Source organism: Tauraco erythrolophus, chromosome 7 (assembly GCF_009769465.1).
Source record: "Tauraco erythrolophus isolate bTauEry1 chromosome 7, bTauEry1.pri, whole genome shotgun sequence".
Lineage (NCBI taxonomy): Eukaryota > Metazoa > Chordata > Aves > Musophagiformes > Musophagidae > Tauraco > Tauraco erythrolophus.
In genome coordinates, this window is record NC_141471.1 from 21,741,175 (window position 1) to 21,764,262 (window position 23,088).

The 23,088-nt window shown below is 38.2% G+C and overlaps 1 protein-coding gene across 1 annotated transcript in view; it reads right to left on the reverse strand.

The window, feature by feature from the left end:
* PLXDC2 (plexin domain containing 2) overlaps window positions 1–23,088 on the reverse strand; it is a 278,206-nt gene that overhangs the window by 47,737 nt on the left and 207,381 nt on the right. Inside the window, exons 7-9 of the mRNA XM_086614682.1 lie at window positions 15,871–15,970; window positions 6,293–6,388; window positions 5,279–5,360 (exon numbers count right to left, since the gene is read on the reverse strand). Coding sequence (XP_086470808.1) covers window positions 5,279–5,360; window positions 6,293–6,388; window positions 15,871–15,970 — 278 coding nt within the window. The remainder of the gene's footprint in view (window positions 1–5,278; window positions 5,361–6,292; window positions 6,389–15,870; window positions 15,971–23,088) is intronic.

Here is a 23,088-nt window from a genome sequence, read left to right on the forward strand (position 1 = left end):
TGGCATTTTACAGACATAGATCCTTGTGTAGGAGAAAGCTATGATATGATCGTAGCTTACATATTTGTAGTTAGTCTCTTTTACCTATGGAACAGTTTTACTTATGGAACAGTTATGGAACATATATAGTTAAAAGAAAAATTAGCTCCTAGGGGGATCCTGCATTGCTAAAGTCAGAGGAAAATGATGTGCCTTTGCTTTAGTCGTGATGAAACTGTATGACATATAGGATTTGAAAGTGGAGAGTTCGATGACCCCTTACGAAGAGGGAAACTGGGATTTAAGCTTGTAGAGAGTGACAGGAATAGTGAATTTTGCTCTGAATCACCTACAAGAAGAACCTGCGTCTCAAGACTGCAGAGTTTGCACAGCAGCTGGGCTGAAGTTACAGGTAGGAAACAACTCACTGTTGTAGAACAAAGTTATTTTTATTCCAACACAGATTGCCCACATGGGGGAGTACAGTTATACTGCAATGGCTCTGCTGGTCAATTTTCCTTGTGCAGTTACAGGTTTTATATAACTTTCTGTTTTTCCAACAACTGTACGTTGTTGTGTGAATGATCCAATATATGGTCTAAATGTTATGCAAGGAAAAAGAAAATACCATTTGCTCTGGCTAAATGGGGTCATAACTCGTTGAGAAAAAAGGGTTGTAGAATTGGTGTGGAGCTTTGTTTCTCACTGGATACTCGTTTGCTTGTTACTCAAGCCTGTGTGATCTGGCAGATCTCACTTTAGAGTACCAAAGTGCTACTGGGGCTCCACAGGAGGAACATCCCTGTCTGTTACGGCCATATCTGACCTTTTCTGCTTCCTAACGACCTCCTCACTAGCAAACAGGCATTCTCCCTCTGCAGGAATCAGAGCACTAGATCAGTTGGTAGATTATTGCCATACTGGAAACCTGCCACTATCAAGTTCAAAGCCTTCCTCAGGTTTTTGCACCGAAGGTTAATTGCCTTCCCCACCCTGTGCTTTGCCTGCAGCCCAGAGAGACTGCTTTTGTTTTCTCACTTCCCAGACCAGTGTGTACAGTCAGCTTTGCAACTCAGAAGCTCTACTCAGGCATTACTCCTAAGCATCTGCTTCTGCTTACTTCAAAAACCCCTATGAGTGCTCATTTGAAAGTGGACTGTAAATATTAATTTTCTTTGTACTCTAGGCAATTCTGAAATGTCTAAGTTAATACTTCATGTAATGCTTTGCCCTTGGTTTTTTCCAAGCAGTTTTTATTCTGCTGCAGCAGAGCAATGTATATCACAATAGGAGATAAAAGTCTAGGTTGATTTACGGGGCTGGTGACTGAAGAGCAGTGACACACAGAAAAAGTTGGAGCACTGTGATGAAAGAACTCACAACTTTCCATCCTTTATGATTTTTAACCCGGACAGTCAGGCTTTCTTTTTGAGCAAGTGCTTCTTTATCACATGCAAAAAGAACATTGTAACACAGCAGATTTATTTTCGAGGGGAAAAAAAACTATAATGTGGCACTGAAGTAAATGATTCTGAGCACTCTCCCGTGATCCAGACATCTCCACTGAGAATGGAATAAGGCTTTTTTGTCTGTGTCCTTAAAATGAATAAACATGCTGAGGAACAGCAAGGTAAAAGAAGAGAGGTACTGGACTAGAAGGCAGGAGAGAATATCCAGAACTGGTAGGGAGCAGAAAATTGTCAAAGCTGTAACAGGAATGAGTCCTGATCACAGCGATCCTGCAGTGTAATGTACCCTAACTAAATAAATGCTCAGTCTTCACATTTTGGAAAGCAAGTTGCCTCTTTTCACAAAATATGTATCCACTTATTATTTCAGATCTGTTTCTCTGTAGAACTGAATTAGTCAAAATAAGCTGCTCATTTCGGAAGCTGGAGGAGAGCAGCCAAGAAAGGCAATGGAGCCTGAGGCAGGCGTCATCACCAAAGCCATGTTACCAGAGGAAATAACAATTTAAAAAATAAAGTGTAAAATTTAGTATAAAATTAAGATGTTCAAAGGACTGGAACACAGCTTCAGAGGCTATGGTTTTCAGGTTTTCAGGATCCAGCTGAACAAAGTCATGAGTAAACTGGTCTGATCTCACAGCTGGCACTGCTTTGAGCAGGAGGTTAGACTAGATGACCTCTCGTGGATGCTTCAATTATGAACTATTTTATGATTCTCTACTGTATTGGGTTTGTATGGCAAGGTTTTGATAGTGGGAGGGCCACAGAGGTGGCTTCTGTGAGGAGCTGCTAGAAGCTTCCCCTACGTCCAATATGCCAAGTGGCTCCAAGATGGACCTACCACTGGGCAAGGCCAAGGCACTCAGCAACACTGGTAGCGCCTCCATGATAACACGTAGAGAAAATTGCAGTCAGAGAGAGGAGTGAGAATATGTGAGAGAAAAAACTCTGTGGACATCAAGGCCAGTGTGAAGAAGGAGGGGAAGAAGGTGCTGCAGGAGCCAGAGCAGAGATTCACCTACAGACTGTGGTGATGACCATGGTGAGGCAGGCTGTCGTCCTGCAGCCCATAGAGGTGAACGGTGAGCAGATATCCATGTGCGGCTCATGAAGGACCCCATGCCAAAGCAGGTGGATGCACCTGAAGGAGGCTGTGACTTCATGGGAAGTCCGTGCTGGAGCTGACTCCTGGCAGGACCTCTGGCCCCATGGAGAGAAGAGCCTGTGCTGGAGCAGGTTTGCTGGCAGAACTTGTGACCCCGTAGGAGACACACACTCGATCAGTCTGTTCCTGAAGGACTGCACCCCGTGGAAAGGACTCACACTGGAGCAGTTTGTGAAGAACTGAAGCCCATGGGAAGGTCTCACATTGGAAAAGTTCGTGCAGAACTGTCTCCGGTGAGAAGGACTCTGCACTGGAGCAGGGAAAGAGTATGAGGAGTCCTCCCTCTGAGGGGCAAGGAGCAGCAAAAACAATGTATGATAAATTGACCACAACCCCCATTCCTTGTCCTCCTGTGCCACTGTGGGAGGAGGGAGAGGACTTGGGAGTAAAGCTAAGCCTGGGAATAAGTCAGGAGGGGAGGGAAGGTGTTTTAAGATTTAGTTTTTATTTCTCATCATCCTACTCTGATTTGATTGGTAATAAATTAAATTAATTCTCCCCGAGTCTGCTTTGCCCATGACAGTACCTGCTGAGTGGTCTCTCCCTGTCCTTGTCTTGACCCACAAGTCCTTTCACTATATTTTCTCTCCCCTGTCCAGCTGAGGAAGGGAGTGACAAAGTGGCTTTGATGGGCACCTAGTGTCCAGCCAGGGTCAGCCGACCACATATACACAATTCTCCATTTGCTTAAACCTGGCTGAGTATCACTCATCTTTATAGATACAAAATGGATGGTATGACTCTTTTTAAACTGCTGAAATTCCCATGTAGAGCCATAATCTTAGATTGCTTCTCTGGATCCATATTTTTTTTTAAGGAATAAACTCCAGTTCCTGCTTTTGCTGCTAGTCAAACAATGTCCAAACACAGCCTGCATGAAATGACAATCTCACTACCGTCAGTAATGGGCCAATTAACAGCAATAAAACTGCGCAGTCTATCTGCTGCAGCTTGTCAAAGGCAGAACTGTGCTGCAGTGTGGAGCCAGCTGTTTTTGGGAAACAGTGCAGGGCTGCCTCACAGTAGGTTCATCTTTGATTGCAGTGTGATCTTCACAGGCAAAATGAAAAGCAAGATTTCTCTCATGTAAACTCTAATGGAATAGAAATTGATGCATTGAGACTGTATAGTTTTCAGCAATAAATGACACGTTGCCAGTTGTGAAGGGACAGCCACAAATTCACCTAAATACGTGGAAGGGAACATAGTGCAACTACATGCCTGGTGTTGCTTCCTGCTAAAGGTGAGGATAAAACTCTTTTAGTTCTCCAGAGTGAATTTGTGCCTCAGTCAGTGAAACAGATTTTCCAGAAAGTCCAGAACTCAGGAAACTCAGTTCTTCAGAAACTACGGAGCAAAACTAAGGATCTCAAGGTTTGCCTGTTCTTCATAAGTGATCTGAAGTTTACTATCTCTTCAAATCTTACCTGCTAGAATTGAGTTCATCCAAAGAGAAATGAGAACACTGGCCACAAAGCAACAGACCTCACTCAAACCAAAGCCAACAGATTCTCAGTGCTACGACATTTATTGATGGAAGTAGAATCAAGCAATGCTTGAAAGCAAGAAATTGGTTAAAGCAAGCAAGATCTCTTCATGCTCGCTTGGAACAGTTTTCTACAAGTATCCTTATGCTGGAAGATGTTTGATATGTTTTCTGTGAAATTATTTAATTTAGCTCTAATTCCACTCAAGAATTTTTTGCAAGACAAACTGACAAGAGAGTGACTTCTCAAATGACTTAGTGAAGGAGTAGAAGCTTAAGAAAACATAGTAAGAGTGACCTGATGTTCTTTTTTTTTTGTTGTGTTTTTTTTTTTTTTGTACCATGTTCATCAGCTATTTGTCAGTTCTTCAGCATGGTATCAAATTATTGCACTGTTTTAGATTGCTAATAGCGTTTTCTCCTTTCATTACGCATACGTTTTATACATAACATTTCTGAACCTAATCACTAGGGTTGAAAAATACAGCCATAATAAATATCCATTATGATACTGCATTTTGTGTCAGAGAACTGGTGATAAATAAGTTCTTGCTATGAAGGACAATGAAAGTCAGCGTCTGAAGAACTTTTTGGAAAAGCTACAGCTGCAGTTTCCGTTATGCTTTCTGTGCTCCAGCTGCTCCATAGAGTCTAAATCACTCTGGCTACTGACTTGACTGTCCTCGTCAATGTGGCAGTGAGAGGCTGAGGAGAACGAACGTACCAACTGAGTATAATGAGAGGTTAAAAGAGAAAAGACTCTGAGTCTTTGGATGTGTCAGTCTCTCTACTGTCAGGAGAACAAGTATGCCTTTATAGTTACGCTACCACCCCACATTGTAATGTGGTTAAAATATTTTTGATGAAGCCAGGGATATAGGGAGAAAATATGAATTTTATTATGATTTCCATTTCTTGTTCTCCTTCAAAAGGATTTTAAAGTAGAGTTAAGGAAATAGGAACAAGGGCTTAAATCTCAAAACAATAATTTTGACCATTCTTGCCTAATTTCTTTAATGAAGCAAAATGATTCAACTGAGGTGCATGTTTATGTGAATGCATGCATATAAGACCTAAATATAACAACCCCTTGTGCTGACTAACCTATGGGCAATGTTTTTGGAAATTCCTTCAGCACGGCTGCATACCCATGCAAAAAAGAAAAATCTTTTTCTTTACCTTTGGAGTTTACTGCACCAGCTGCAGTTGAAACCAATCTGGGCAGTGACACAGGGACCACAGCTCGTGAACTGGAGACAAGCTGGAATGTAGATAAACAAACACAAATTATTACATTAGTCTCACAAATAATTCTCTTAAAAAGCACAAAAGAAGGACACATCATTTGATACTATATACTTAGGGACTCAACAAGTTCACAAGTCGAAAATAAGATGCTAAAACCAGCCTATTACAATGCATTGCACAACCACATGCACAGAGGTACATTTTATCCGTAGGATTCCATTTGTATTCCATTTGTAAACGTATTCCCACTTCTACAACTGTTCAGTTTCATTGCTAAATTTTTATCTTCCTCCTTAATATTAAGTATTTCCTTGAATCTCTTTCTTCCCTGGCTCCAGTGTTCCTTGGTGTTGTTAATGTTCAGATGTAAGCAGATAATAAGATTGACACGAAAGTGTGCAAGAAATACAATTGGATTAGAAAAAAGAAAAATAGCTGTTTCTGTTTTTTGGTTTGTCTCCCCCCTCCTCTCCCCAGTAGAACAGCTGGCAGTTTAAACCCAGAGATTTCTAAACAATGTGGTTCTACCTTGGACAAAAGAGGCAGATGAACTGCAAAATGTGTTTGGGAATATTCCTTTGCAATGTGATGCACAGTACACAGAAAAATTTGTATTTGCCTTGCAAGCATGAAAACGTTGTGGTTTTTTTTTTTCTTGAGGAAACAAATTTAAAGGAAATATAATCATTCTTCTGAAAAAATGATTTGGCATGGATTTCTATTAAAACCTACTGGGAGCTAGATACCTATAAACTAACTTGAGATACATGAGGATGCACTGGATAAAGCATCACCCATCTGGGAATAAATCTGAGAGAGGATAAATGAATCTGCCTATGATTTCAAGTCCACAGATTAACCAGAATATTTAAAATTGTGTGTTGTCGGGAGGGAAAAGGGGTTCCTTCCCAGATCTGGCTCCTGTCCACGTCATGTTTCACTTACTTGGAAGCGGTATCATTTCAACAGCTGAGAGACTGGTAATCTTTGACATCTGTAGCTCCACCCTGTGGTACTCATAAATTGTTCTTCTACGGACATCTACCAAGAAAGAAAAATAAAAATATTTTCACACTTTACTACTTTGCAATCGGTAGATCGTGAAAAATAGTGGATGTAATGATTACTTACTCTTCCTTAGGTGCACACATGACACAAGTTTTCCTTCAGAACATATTTTTAACTTTAGACACCATGAAGGAACATGTAAAAGGTACAGAGAGAGAATCTTTCACTTGAGAAGCCATCAGAACTGACAGAATAGGTACCTATTTCCCAGTAAAGAATTATGAAAACACTGAGTGTGCTTTCAAGCATCTTAGTCATTCATTTAGACAGAAGTTTTGGAGAGTATGCTGTCGGCCATTTTAGGGTATGTTTCAGATGCTTGTTTTTCTAAAACATTTCTCAGCTTACAGATTTGTGAAAAACTCTTTATATGCTCACTTTGTCAGTTCTTGTCAAGATGTGCAAACAAAACTGTTTTCATTGTTTAATCAAATTTGTTAGCTACAAGCTAGCTCACATCTAAATGCACTAGAACATTTTTCATATTATAACATTGTATTAAAGAAGACAAGACAAGTCTTCCTAAATAGCCAATGTTCTGCATAATCTTTACATAAGTTGACTGCCCCTAACTTTCTCAAAGCAGAAATTCAATATAGTCAATGCACTGTTCTTATGGGCTTTGAGCCACAGATGACTGTAAGCAAAAGATAAGTACAAAAAACCCACATAATTTTCAGGTTCCAGATCAATATCCTATCATATATTCTGAATATTCCAGTTTTTAAGTGCACAGCTGCAATGCAGACCAGTGAGCTTGTCCATTTGCAAATTAAAAGCACAGCCTATACTGCCAGCCTGACACAATAACGATGATTTCCTGGTGTGCTGAATTCAAATTTCTGTCAGTTTTGAAGGCCTGCTAAACTAATTTAAATCAATGCTAAATACAGTCACTGACCCTGTGGAATCATGCCAGAGAGGAATAAAGGGCTACATACAAAGGATTAACAGGTTACTTTGTTCAATGGCTGGGCTGAGCCTACACGCAACAAAAGAAAAGGAATTGCAGACAGCCACGAACTCTATCTCAGGCGCTCTTCTGTGTTGCCAACCCTGCATGGAATAGAGCACACCTTGTTACTTGCTACAGAGGCTGTTTCTAAGCTTGAAATGGGCTCAAGTGGGCTCCTCAGCTGTTAAGCATAGCACCAAATCTGAAATGTTTTTTGCAATCTCTTGTTAGGGGGGATGTTGTAGGCATTTTTCAGACAGAAGATGGAACCTCGACTAAAATCAATCAAGCAATAAATACTAACTTTTAAGGGAAGAAAGTGCACTAAGGTGTCCTGTGGCTAAGGTGCCTCTCAGCTCAAGCAGATGAGGCTTTCTAAGAAAAGAGGAATAGCCAACCTCTAAAAGTGCAACTGTGGGAACCTCCCTTTCACCACACAGAAAATAACCATCAAGCTATTGGTGTCAGTCGGAATAAACAGGGGACTCTGAGGAGCGATGGGGTGGCAGAAGCAGAGCTGTGCTGGGTGGGATAACTCTCCCCTGCATCAGCCAGGGTGACTGTGGGGAAGCAACTTCTCTCTCCTTTCTCACTGCATAAGCTCTCAGGCACAGGTGGGCAGTCTCTGGCTTTCAGACAATAAAATCTCTATTTAGCCCCAAATCAGCACCTTTGCCAAGCAGTTCCTCTTGCCATTTATTTGAAGCTGACTTTGCTATGGATTCACCCCTCCTGATTGTAGATTTCTCTTTCGGTACGAAATGCACGTGTAATTGAGATAGCTTTTGTTTTAACTGTGAAGCCATTCTGAATAGTTACAGGACGGATATGGGGATGTGCCAAACGTTTACCCCAATAAATGCCTTAGCCATGTACTTCAAAGCCACTGAACAGAAAAGGATTTTCATGACAAAGCTAATCTCATGCTGAGGTGGGGAAAATCTCTTGCCAGCAGTGAGAGGTTTATGCTCCCAGGACGGCAAGTCCCATAAAAGCACTTGCCAAATCAGAGTGATCAGGAAATGGGTTTGAAATGAACTCCTGTCAATGCTGAAGGCTCTAATTTGTTTGCATGGAAATCTTTATCCTTCTGTCCAAAAAAATAAGCAAATGAATACATAAATTAAAATGTTGGGTGCCGGCACTTTAACTGAACTTCATTTCATCTCATCAGTAGTAGTACAGACTGGCATGATATAATCCTGTTTACTCTGAGCCTTTTCTAACAGAGTCCTCACAGGGCTGACAAGAAATAAGGAGCTTCTGGCTTTCCAAAAATCCAGTAAGAATCAGTGACTCGAGTCACAGGCACTTTTATCTCACCCAGTGCATGAAATTTCTAAAACCCACTGATTTTAAGAGAATTAAGTTTATCATAAAAAAAAAATCTCTAATCACACATATTTCAGCATGACTGTTGGTCCCATTAAATCTCATTGCCTAGTAGACTCAGGCTTGATCCTTTCTTCTTCAGGAAGAGGACTGTGCCCACCACAGGTGGTGAGTTTGCATATGAGCGATCTATCTACCGAAACAAACCTAAGCAAGGAGAGGTATTTGCATAGTCACCTTCTATCAGCTTTGTATATACTTGCAGGCAGGTGGTTGGAAACACGAGCACTTAGATTTATCTGCATGGCCAGGCTGTAAAAAAGTGCAGGTGTAGATTCTTTTGAAAGTCCAACTTGAAACATGCTATGCTCAGCTCCTCAAAATGCACTTTTTTCTCCCTATTTAGAATTCTGAGCCTGTATCCCCTTAACAAAACAGGCTAAAAAAGCTAAACTCAACAGGATAAACAGAAAAATGAATACTTTCCCCTGACACTTTCCCCCTCAACCTCTCCACACACACTCTTGCTCCAACCCAAGACACGCACTGCTTCTCGCTCAGATGGAACTTGTTCTTCTTTGACTTACACTGTCTATTTAGCTCTTTTACAAACAAGTACAAATGCGGAATCACAAAGAGCTTATGAGCCCGCGTACTTCAGTATGCACCTTAACTTGACAAAAACTAGTGAAATCATTTGATGTAGTAACAGACAAAATTTTAAGCATCATGTGCAGGTATTTTACTGAAGAGGTGTTAAGGAGAAGGGAGAAAAGCAAAAGGACTTTTTGCATGCATATATACCTTTGAAGTACCATTCCTGGTTCTGAATTTCAGAAAATAAGTATATATTCTTCTCCTAGTCACAAAAATATTTTACTTTACTGTAGGTGCCAGTATCTCAAACACCCTTTTTAACTGAATGACATAAATCTTTTTTTCTTTTTTTTCCAATAACAGTGTTTTACATTTGGTTTAATTTACAGCATGGTCCAAATTGTTCTTTGGTTTGTTTCTGCGGCATGTGCATGTGCTATCTTTGAATACAAGGCCAAAGGTAACACCAGGACTTACTTGAGGTAAGTACATTTCTCAGTGACAGAGAGAGAGAACGTGGTGCGTAAGAAGGCCAATTGAAAGATTCCTTTCAAGGCATTAAGCAATGGATTGGTAAATTATAGATGTTCAAGATTCTGGTGAGACAAAACATTTCTATGTAGTTTTATCACAGTAGTTTTAAGCCAAATAATGATATATAAATATTCTGTGCAGCAGAATTTCCAGAGTTAACAAAAAGTACTAAATAGGGAGGGTGCTCTGGAGACGAGTGGTGCCGGCAGAGCACCATTAACTTCCTAACCCTAAATACCTGAAGGGTCAGTAGCTAGGAATAAACCATTCTAAATAGGTGTCCAATAGATGCACCATCTCTCTGGTACTTTTCCGTCACAGAATCACTTTTCCTCATACAGCATTCCTCAGCTAAAACCTGTAACCCAGTGAAATGTGAAAATATTGGTGAAGTCAGTCTGATTTTTTAAATCATATGTTAACACAAATAAAAATATTTGTCAGTGAAAGATTTTTAGGGAATTGAGATTGACCACATACCCAGCAAAAAAATGCTAAACAAGGCCATACGTCTTCATACAGCTGCACTTTCATTTTTATGTCTAGCTGACAAACACAAATGGTAAGAGACTGAATTTGATTATGCAGAAGTCAATTTAAAGAAAAAAAATTATGAAACATATCCAGCTTACACTGCAGGCAATTTGTGAAAAATAGAAGGGATACAGAAGGGTGGGGCACAGCTTCTGTACTATACAGCCACTGGTTTTACTTATTAGGGACTTAGTTTAGCACCACTCGCTGAATAAAATCTTCATCCAAATATATATTTTGCCAGCCTGGCATGTTTGATTGTCATCACCACAAAAGGCAAGGGAATCAGAACGTTAAAGTAATCCTTGTTCTGTGTTTTCAACAGCTTCATATTGCTAAACTTATCAATATTAACTGACTAATTGTTGAGGCACTGACACTGGGATCAAACATGCCTGTAATCAAACCACCACCACAACTGCTCTTTATCATTGACTGTTACACGTCTGAATCTAGATCAAAATTCCGATCCTCTAATTATATTAATTTTATAATTCTCCTAATAGTTACTAAAAAATCCTTTAAAACCTGGGAGCTGCACCTCAAAGATGGATAATCTGTGAATAAGCAAACCAGTGAAGCATGTAGGAAAACCGTTCTGCACTGACGCTCTGTGCCTACCATACATTATAGACTTTGAAACTCTCCATGTCCTTTCAGATTTACCACAATTCCTGATGCCAGCTGAGCTGCTTTTAGTACAGGATCTAGGTGTGAAAAACATGCTTTATCCCCTTAAGCCATTGTGCACCAAACTGCCTAATTCCGAGATTGGTCAATTGCCAGTCAATGCTTTGGCTAAAACGAGAACATTTTAAACTTTGATCACCTCATACTGGTCCCTGAAGTGCAGTTATGCCACCACAGACTGGCAGCATGCCCATCTCTTTCTCTCACTGCTCTTGAATCAAATATGTAGTGCCAAGGAACCCAGCTGCCCAGCTAAACCCTTTTGGGCCAGCAGACAAACAGGCAGTGCTGGAGGAGCTGGCATTCTGTGGAACTGGTTATTAGTGGAAAGCAAGACTAAACACTGCAAATACAGACCGATAACTTTGGGGCCCGCTTTGCACAGAGGTAAATGACAACATCGTCAGTAAGGCAGCAGCACATTAGACTTCACGATTTCTCAGATGATGCTCCACCTTTATACAATAAATATCACAACATAAACTGCTAGTCTTCTATTACCTTCCAGGAAGGTAACACTAAGGTTCTTTTCAAGGGCCTCACTGCTGTAAACAAACTGGAGGGAAATTTCAACAAACGGTTATAACATACAGAGTTGTCAATTATATGCTTGAGTTACACTACATATTGAGTGGCGCTAATTGCACTGAAACGCTAATATTACTAACACGTAGCACAGTTGCAATTTCATTTGTGTACACAGTGTTGCTGAGTAATTTCAGTGTCATGAAATATTGGGTTGTCAAGGTATGGATTTCCTAAAAGAGCTGCACCTAACACACAGCAGAGGCCAAGATTATGGAGAAGTATGTCTTTTTGTGGAGAAAAAAACAGCCATTATCTCTAAGTGTGAGACTAGTAAATTACTGTACAGACCCCTTGAATGCGGCACTCCCTTGTTTTACCAATGTGTTTCATGCAGTCAAGGAAAACAAAGCACAATCTAGGCAAGCTTAGTGGTGGGCTTTTTCGTTGCTAAAATAAAATAGTGGGTTACAAAAAATGCTTTTCATTTCTTCTTCATGCACGATAAAAAGCTAATGGAAAGACAAAAGAGAGAGAACACTGAAACAAAGTAGAGAAATGTAGTAACCCTGAAGGAAGGAAAAACATAGGGGAAGCAATATACTCATGAAATTAGAGAGAGATCTTGGGAAACTACAGAAGGAAGAGCAAAGGACACCACAGGTATCTGAAAGAAAGAGCAAGAACAGAATGCCAAGGATGGCTGAGAAGAGACAAGAAGTAAGAGGGAACAGAGAAGAGAAGGTGGTAGCAATGGGACAGGGACAAGGTTCCTGATGCAGCGAAGACGCCGAAGAAAAGGGAGAAGACTTGCTGGAGGATCATGTAAAGCTATCCTCTAGCTTTGTCTTCACCAATCATGTGTTGTCTAACTGAAAGACATCCATTAAACATTCTTAAGTGTCCGTGTTACAAAAGGAAAAATAGTTAATGTGTTCAGCATGTCTGCAGAAGAAGAAATCAGGGTGGTCCCTCTAACTTATCGGACAAATCAGAAGCAGAGTTCCAGAGCCTGGCTCACTTCATTTGAATTATCTGGAAGAAGCAGAAACTATTTCTCTGAAATTAATCTATGGAGTTAACTTGTCATTTTGCTGCTATATAAATCTCAGAATTTTAGGATTTTCTTGTTTACCTTGGTGTCAAGCAAAAGTTCACTTCCCTTCACGCTTTACCATTCATTCCAAAGCATCTCTAGAGTATATACAGGCAAGTGCATCGATACATATATAGGAAATAAAAAAAACATAATACTGGTTGATCTGCATCAATATAATAGTATCATGTATAGGCTCAAAAGTAAAGACGTCTATTTATAAGCAGTAGTAGCAGATCAAGAAAAAAAAGAATCTAACATAGTAGACGGGCAAAAAGCAACCTGCCAAAAATCTCCCATCTCCATGCTCTAGCTCTTGAAAGATAAGGTTAAAAAGTGTAGGTACCTGTATTCTTTTAGGAACAGACAGAAGGGGTATTATTGCAAAGCCTTTATATGTAGGAGTATACTAACAAAAACAGGTATGAAATGCTCAAGGTCCTCTGTTTCAAAAAGTTCAGAAAATCCTTTCCTTTTGCTCTTGGCTCTTCAAGACGATCCTTTTCAGCACTCATTAAAATGCACCTTTGAAATGAAATGACTGATCAAAAAGCATGTTTTTTTCTTCTCAGAATGAAATAGATTTGCCTGGCTTTAGAACTTACCTTTCAGAAGTACTAAAGAAGTTATTACTAATGTTTTGGACAGTCCGTCTGAAATAATCTGATAAATAGTTAGTTCTAAATCTTCCAAATTTACTTCAATAAAACTAGGACTATTATACTGAAATTTTAGAACAGTGAGCATACAAAGCGCACCAAAGACATTCAGCATTTCTGAAAATTGGGAGGATATTTTTTGTTCAAATAGGCTTGTGTTGCACTTAATGCCTCTTTCCTTTTCAAATGCAAGATACACAAACAAATAACTGACAAAACTCAAACATGAAGCAGTAGAATTGGAGCGTGTTTTTTTTACTTTGGGTTTGTGGGTGTTTTTATAACTAACATTGAACATAAAGGGAAACTGAGTTCTGCTTGACAAAAAAAGTCTTTACTGAAGTGTTAAGCAAAAACTAATAGCTATACTATCTTTGCCTTCTTTTGGGACAAACAAACAGCAATTCCTATTCTTCTGTTGTCTTGAGGAGCTAACAAATAAAGTAAAATAATATTTCTATCATATCACTTTTTCAGTAATTGACTAGAGCCATGGGTGATTTAACATTTCTGAAAAACAAGAATGCAAGAACAAGCATGTTTTAACAGCATCCGACACTGGCTCTCTGTGGGCCAACATTGTTTATCAGTTCTATCAGGGTGCTATTATGTTGCCTGTATGTACTAATTCAAACCAGTTTCATTGAAAGCACAATTTAGCTTCAGGAAAATCTACTGCGAACTGTTGGTTCTCTTGACTACCTTCTAGCGTAAGCTACAAACTAGCAAAAATCATCAAGAATTACCACTATCCACAGAAGCAGCTGTTGAGGAGAAAAGCAGTGCATTATATACAGTAATGCAGAAATAATGCTATCAAAACAGTTGTGGCAGTGGCACCTTTCAAGACTCTTTTCATTCTTTTTTTCTTATCTGCCACTCCTTAATGTAATTTAAGGAACAGTTTAAGAGGAAACACTAGACAGATTTTCTGGCAATTACAGTCACTTCACTTGGCAGAAAGTGTCATGTGACAAAAAAGTTTACAGAAATACTAAAACTAGAAGACTAGTAAGTAATTGCGCATAAATTAAAACCAACATTACGTAGGGATAGTAAAATAAGGTGTATGTCTGAAATATTTCTACAGAAGGAAACACTCAAACTAGAATAAAGACTCCCACATGCCATATATTTTACATACAGAATATATAACTTTAAAAAATTTCTTTAGTGTTGTTTGATGATGGAGGCCTACTGCTTGCATTTCTAACATTGAATTTCTATATGACTATTCTCATAAACCATTTGCACAAGTCAATCTAATTTCTACCTGAATCCATTTTAGGAGCTCTCACAAGCTGAAGACTCACAGAAATATTCAGATAATTCACTTAAAAACATCGCTCAGATTGCTGAAGCTGGTTGCCTAGATTCATTTGTTCCTAAGCACTCAAGCAATCCTTGTGACCTTGATAGGCACATCACAACTATCTATCATACTCCAGAAACAAATTTCTTCCAAGACCTGATCTCTTAAGTGAAATCTGGGCATGTCAACCTCCTTCACGCTACACTGAGTTTACAACAAGCAACAGATGGTACTGAAATTCTCCATCTTTCCTATAGCAGGACATATAAGGCATGGGATTTATGCTCCCTCGTATCAAAGACTGTTGAAATGTGATGAAGAGGGGATAGGATGAGCTGAGAGGCAATGGTACCTGCAACTTCAGTGTCAGCCCCATCTGCAGACTGCCTTAAAGACAGGCCAGATCAGGTCAGTTCTTATGAGCTTTATCAGTGCCACATCTCTGTCAGCGTTCATTTTAGGAGAACACACCTGGACTCAGTCCTCAGAGGCTGCTTCAAGTGCAGCTCCTTCCATCTACACCCTGTTGTTAGGGTATCATCAAAAATCAAACTTTGTAAATTTGCTCCAAAGCTTCAAATAAAACAAACAACTTGGAAAACGAGTATATTCTCTAATGGCTAAACAAGATCAAAGGGTTCTGAACATAGTACGTTAAAACAAAATATTAAGGAAATCACAGTTGATTTCCTACTCTTAGCTTTCGGTCAATCCATATAAATTATAGTTAATGCCAGAGAAAATTAACTGTCACCTGCATTACTGTTGCCACAATTATGTAAGTCCAAGATGTTATTTAATAACTACATAGCTGCTTCTTTTCTTTCACCAAAATCTGTATATGAATTTGAAGCTCAGAATTTAAATTATCAAGAATTTTCAGCCTGGAATTTTTTTTTTTTTAACAAGTTGATTCTTCCCTGCTATGGATAAGGAGATATCCAGATACAGTATCTTATGGAACACCAAATTGTGCTGGTTGACAATTTAATTTTACATTATTTGGCTGGCCATTTAGTTTTATTTACTAAATTTATCAGCTCAGAAGAAACAATGACAGAAAAAGCCACATTGGGAATTATCAAGCAAATAAAATTACACTTGAATTAACAAGCTGAAATTAGCTAAGTGATTTGTTTTGCAGCTAATTATCCTTGATGAAATCAGCTTATACTTGTTTCTCAGCCTCTAAACCATTAGCACCACTACAATACTACATACTGGGAATTTGCTGGATCCTGTGCACGACCACAAATGCATCTGAGAGCCCCACTTTCACTGGGTGGTTGGTTGAACTTATCTGTGTCACAGCAACAGGAATCTGGAAGACAAAACAGGAAAATATGCATGAAATATTGAAGTAAAAAAATTCAGACTAAAAATAAAAGCACTGCCAGAATGAATATTCAGCCAGCGTAAATTAAAAGTCCAAAACAAATATATTATACAATACAGCATAATATTTTTCACATAGCAGAGAAACACTGAAGTAAAAAGCTGGTTACACTCCAGTGAATGAGGATTCAGTATTGTCTACATGTCAATTAATGACATGACTTCTGGTATTTGAGTTGAGCATTTTTCTGCTTGTTCTCAAAATATCATTTAGCTATGCTTTTTCCTGATTACAGTGGCATAAGTCTAGGAAAAATTTTAGAATATTAACAGAAAAAGTGATTTCTGATGAATTAAATAGTGTCATAAATTTCCATTTCTTTTACTTGATTTAGTGACTGGTTTGGCTGGTTTATTTAGGGCTTCTTGCATACGTGATCTGCTTTGATATAACAAAAGAAATGATGTTAAACCAACAAGAAAAACAGAAGTGGCTTGGAAATACTGCTAGTAATACATCAATTTAAATTTGACTTATTCAGCTTAGCTCTGATGCAGTTATTGGAGAATATGACCTAAGAATGCTGAAAGCTGTACTTTCAAAGTCTTCAAAATAAAAGACTCAGTTCAGAAATAACTCTATAAACTTTCTCCAACATGAAAGTATAAATGAAATAAGGGAATTATTCAGTCTCAGAATGCTGTAGAGAAAAGCTTATACTAACTATGAGAGAAACTGTCTTAAAAGATTTTGAGGAGGATATTCTAGAGAAGTTATTGAAAATCAAGTTAGAAAAAACACTAATGAGAAGATGCAATAACTATTTCTCTTCCAAGTTAGAGAGGAAACAGAGTAGATGAAGAAAGGAGTCAGAGCCTTATGGATACAAAATGTAGCTGGAATTGGTGTTATGAGTAGGTGTGTGATCAACAAAGTGTGCTGGCAAAATTGGCAGCTCAAGGCACAAGTTGTGTCTGATACATGAAAAGAATTGTATTTCTTTTATATGTGAGTTCAAACCAGGAGAAGTCTCAGGCCTCCTTGAATAAGACTCCTTATTTTAATTCTAGTGCCTTTTCACACATGTTTCTGCTGCGTTTGTGAATAACTGCAAAATTTGCATCTTTCTCTAAAAAATTATAACAGCGAACTAATTTCTCTCTTTTCTTTTCTTTTCTTCACTTTTCTTCTCTTTTCTTTTCTGGAAGGAGTGATGGCTTCTTCAGTACAAATGCTACAAGTGGTTTTTTTTTGTTTTTAAAAATTTATTTTCAATACAACTTGCTTTAGAGTTTGAAAGTCACTTTCAGTTTTACTATTTAATAAAACTTACGAATGGCTCTGACACCTGGTACGAAAATAGGAGGCAGTAGCCAAGTTGAACAGAAAATACAACGAAAAACTTCAGCAGAAATTAGAAAATTTTGAAGCAGAAACATCTTAGCAGATTTTGCCAAAATCCCTGCAGGTATGCACGTTCTTGTGCTGGGCTTCTAGAGAGAGTGAAGAAGACGCGGAATCATTTTCTAAAACAAATGAGAAAGTTATAGTAGGGCCCAGTCTAACAGACTGTCAGCTTCAAGAAGCAGTCAAAATTTTTGATATATGTTTTAGAAACAGGGTTTAGAAACAAGAGTTTGTGTAAGGTGAGGAAAAGATAAATTAATTTAGTACAGAGAGCTCTTTAAACTGAGGTACAGCCGGGGTCAAACACTTAGTCATACAGATATAAATGTAGAAGGGAATCCATGACACAGGAAACTCTTTTATTCTCTTGAAAAACTACAATGTTATTAAACCTGTATTTACAAAAACATCTGTTTATTTTTCAAGTGTGGAAACAAATAATTTTACAAACACGAATACTTCAGTCACTCGGTGATGAGTGTACTGAGTGTCATTTTATAGCTGAAATTTTTTGAATGACATGTCAAGATAAAATGGGCTTTTACCATATGATGGCCTATTAGGAAACATACCCTTTTGACAGACAGCTTGTAGTAAATGATAAAATACTTTATTGAAAATTACAATTTCAATCGTAATTACGATTTCAATAATATTGAAAATTTAAAATTACGATTTAAAATTATTTAATTTTAAATAATTTAATTTAAAAATATTTAATTATATTTAATTATGATTTAAAATTACGATTTCAATAATATTGAAATTATTATTATTAGGTTTTACGGCATTACATTCAGAGGATGCATTTTAACTAGAATAATTCAAAAATGTCTGTTAGCTCTACCATAGACAATATCATAGAATCATAGAATGGTTAGGGTCGGAAGGGACCTCAAAGATCATCTAGTTCCAATCCCCCTGCCATGGGCAGAGAAATCCTCCACTACACCAGGTTGCCCAAAGCCTCATCCAACGTGGCCTTGAACACTTCCAGGGATGGGGCATCCTCAACTTGTCTGGGCAACCTGTTCCACTGCTTCACCACCCTCAATATAAAAAATTTCTTCCTTATATCTAATCTAAATCTCCCCTCTTTCAGTTTAAATCCATTGCCCCTTGTCCTATCACTACACACCCTTGTAAAAAGTCCCTCTCCAGCTTTCCTGTAGGCCCCCTTTAGGTACTGGAAAGCTGCTATAAGATCACCCCGGAGCCTTCTCTTCTCCAGGCTGAACAGCCCCAACTCCCTCAGCAATATGAACTCTTGTGTTGTAAAAGTCACCAGTTTATGAGTAAGCTTCCCAAATGCACACTAGTGCTGGGGCAACAGGCATCTATATTTTTGATTATATACTTCAACAGTAGGGAGAAAGATATTCAGAATTCATGCTGAATTCTAGTCATCATTGAGAACAGTAATCTAGACAGTATTTTCCTTCAGAGCTCTCAAATTTTATTCTTTTCAGCTTTCTCTGAGGACATGTTAGAATCCTACCCTTCAAAAAAGAATAAAATAACAGTCTCTGATCTTATTCTGAAGGAGATGGTAAGCAGGGTGCAACTACTGCCCCACTTCAAAACTGAGTCAAAGATAAGAGCCAGCTGCAAAATAATTAGGAACACAATAGTACTTATGTAGGGGTTTCATTGCCAGTTTCCTAAATAGTTATTATTTACTCTACAGGCCAAACTGCATGAAACTTAACCAGGAATTTTAGTTGCATACACCAATCACCTCATAAAATCAAAGATCCTATTTTTATGTTAATAATCTTGATAATAATAGCAGAGACAAAAAAAAAAAGCCTGGCATGTATAATGCAGGCAGAATAACCATGAAGACTGCATCTTTTTTTTTAGTTTTGAGGAAACAATCACAAGGTTTGGAGTCTTGTTACTGAAAACAGAATATTTTCCATCACACATAGCAGGAGCATCAATTGTGCTAGCACTTAATCAGTTCCATTTGATTTTGCCTCGTTTCATGTATAAAGAAATTCTACTACAAGTCTCTTTTAGAATTAATTTCCAACTTCACATATTGGGCAATTTGAACAAGCATTTCAACTTTAATAATGGTTTCTGGATGACTACATAAATAGAGAGTCATTACTATTTAAATGAACAAAGAAAGCCTTCAAGCCAATGAAATTAAGAAAAAATATCCTAAACCATTAACAAAGCCTTTGGTACCTTTGCCTAATTTGTCCCGTATTAATCACGGACAGGAAAAGAAACTAAAAGTTACACTAAGGAACATTAACTATAAGCACTAAGGAGAAAAGACTATATAGGAAAGTTATTTCATTCAAAAAGAAGTAAAGCTCTTAGGAATTGAACTGTGAAATTTAAAACATAAGAAATGAGTGTTCGCTACTAATACACAAAAAAAACCATGCCTTTGTAGAAAATCTTCTATATCAAAATGTTCTGTTGGCTAGTTCTGTTGCACTGTAGTGTATTTCATTTGTAGTAGAGGTGCATCCGTAAAATTTTCCTGTCAGCTGATGTTTCCTGACATATTGACCATTTGTCAAATGTTAACAGTTGGTATAAACAAAGGGATATGTAAAACGAAAGGTGTATGCACTGTAAACAAAGTAAACTATTAAAGAAATAAATATTTGACTTGCTATATAGGACCTTGCTATATTTCAAACTGTTTTTATATTTTGAAAACTTGGCTGCACAGCTCCTTCTCCTACCCACTAGCTCTTCTGAAAGATATTCCGATGGCTCCAGATTTCACTATCCTGGTGGCTCAGCTCCTTTCCTAAATTTACATTTTTTCAGAATCTATTCTGGATTTTGGATAACAACTTTGCATTTCAGACTGCTTCCTATTGGGCAAACAATAGAACGCAGAAGACTGGGCAGAACAGCTGCTCTGAAACTCAGCAAACCTCAGCCAAGATCCTGCCTCAGTGGTCAACACCAGGTTTACCAGGTAGTAAATTTGATACAGGAGCAGGAACGCTATTTAAAGGGAATCTCAAATGTTTTGAATAAATAAGAAATAAAAGGCAAAATTTACCTGAAGTGATTTGCTACTTGTACCTCCCTTAAATGTATAATCACAGTCATTTTAAAAGTGGCTTTTCTGAGATAAACACCTGGTGTGAGTAGTACAGATCCCCTGTGGGAAGTTACAGGCAACCTGTCTGCTACGTTTCTTACATGGCGTTTCAGCTTGGAGACTTTCAATGACAACGCAATGCAGACCTCACGGATTTGCCATATATCACTGTCGTTTTTGATGAACTGTGATACTAAAATGAAATGGCACCAAAAAGACAGTAGAAATATTCTCATGCAACTTTTACTTATGCTAGTGAGCACTCACACAAGTAATCTTACTGGAGTTAATGCAACTCCTGACAACATGACTCATCAGCAAGAGAAATGGTTCCAGAAGGAAGGACTTCCTCAGAAAGCAATGGATTCCGTACTTCAAAGTAAGTAGATTTCTAGCCAGGCTTATAAGCACTAGATCCAAGTTTAAACTTATGAGTGTCTCAGGTTTTCTTTTCAGATAACTTGTGTCTGACCAGTGATTGGGAATTTTATTCAATTTTCCTCAATTAGGTGAAAAGCTGAGGTAGTTTCAATGGCGTAAGGCAAGCTGCCGATAAAGAGCAGAGTCTTCTGGAAATCTCAGCCTCCAAATCCATTCCCCAAAGTAATTTGCAATGGAGTACACTAGTAACATTCTAAGATTTTACAAAAACCTTTTGTCAAAAGATTGACAGACCACTAGTACCTTACTATTACCACTTTAAAAAGTCTACTTGCTTAACTATGTGCAATAGTTCTAAAGTGATGTTTGGTAGTTGCATTCAGGACAAGAAAAACTCATGACAGGGGACTTTGGAGATTTAGCAGTGGAAAAAACGCAAATTATCACATATGTAAATTACAATTCTTTCTGTCTCAAGACTAATAAAAAGAACATTAATAACTCCTTCCCACAAAAGCACTGTGGTTCTGGAGGAAGCTTCCAGTAGAGCAGTGAGATCAAGCATCCTACACCACTGTAGCACAGAAATTGTTTATCCACAGATTAAATTACATAGTTGCAAGCAATTCTAGGGAACCACATGTGATTAATGAGCTGGCCCATTTCCTCCTGTCTTCCTAAACAAATCAAGTTTTCCACTGCCTGGCACTCTGCGTCATCATTTACATGTATGCAAAATGAATGCAAGATACTATAAATTTAGAGCAACGTTATGTCACCATTTTAATGTCAGAATGCATATATAGTTCTTTTCAAATTTATCTTAAAATTACAAACCGAAATGCTGTCTCTCCCTGCTTCTCTGTGTCTGGAAGGCAGGAAATTTTCTGTAGTCTTTAAAAAGATTTTTTTTTTTCTTTAAAAAGGTTTCAACAATAGGAGATAAAGAAAGCGTTGGTGCACACTCCTTTGATCAAGCACAGGCTCCATTGTGCTAAGTAGAGCAAAGCTTTCATGAAGCTGGAGTCAAATGCAAATAAATTGCATTTTCATAGATGAAGACTACAAGCCTGCATGTAACACTCAGACCCAAAGCAGACCTTGCATCAGCATGTCTTTTATAAGATAACAAAAGCTAGGTATGCGGGCATACCAGAGGTTCTTGTGTCTACAAAACTAATGCAGTAAGAGTATCCTGCAGCAATCCTGTTTGCAAGGTGCAAAGAAATCTATCTTAGGTGAAGATATGACTGCTGCTAGTAGAATAATCCATATCCTCACTAGCTTTCTAATGAAGGGGAGAGGAGTGCTACTGTTTCTGCTTCATTCAGGTGTATGGCTTCAACACAGGCATAAAAAATGAGCCTGAGGGCTCACAACCGGTCTGTAGAAGAGAGAGAAGCGAACCCAGATTTCTCCAAGTCTGGACAGTCATACCACTGATTACATTTTTTTAATATAAGGAGGATAACAGAGAGACTTACTTCTTGAAGAGAAAGTCACACTTTTCATGCCAAACTGAGAGGAAAGTAACAAAAAAAAAAGAAAGAAATTGTTCTTTGCTCCTAGAGATTTGAGCTTGTCTATCTTCTGATTCTCATTTGCATGAAATTCAGCCAGAGGTATAGTATCTAGGCTGTAGCCTCCAGGACTGCAGCAACTCTAGCAAGAAGAAAAATGGTCTAAAGTAACAACTGAAATTCTGAAACACTTGGTGAATGCAGAAGAGCTCAACTGAGGAACAACAAATCAGTGCTGTGAAGGCAAACCATATGGCCCTCATCTAACCAATACTATCACTAAATAGATGGAAAACCTCAGAGAGTTAGAGATACAAACCAATTATTTCTTATTTGAAATCTATGAACTTTGAAACACGTTGGTTGCCAAGAAATGATAGGTGCAGAAAAAAAGGTGACTTTTTAATACTAAGCATTGATTCTAGAGTATTTTCAAACTGGCCTGAGTTAGGTGAACTAATGAAGCAAATTAGACCCTACCTTTCAAAATCTGAGGGGAATTTACTAAACTATCAAGAATTTACTGAACGCTCAACACTTACAACCAGACAAAAAAGATCAGTTGAAATCCAGGAGGAGCACATTTGAGCCGTTTTGATGGTTTTCAAGTCCCTCACATGAACATTACTTTTACAATAAAATGTCATTTTCAGCAAAATAGTGATCTTATAAGCAATATAATGAAATGATCTTATATAGCTGAACTTTTAAATATC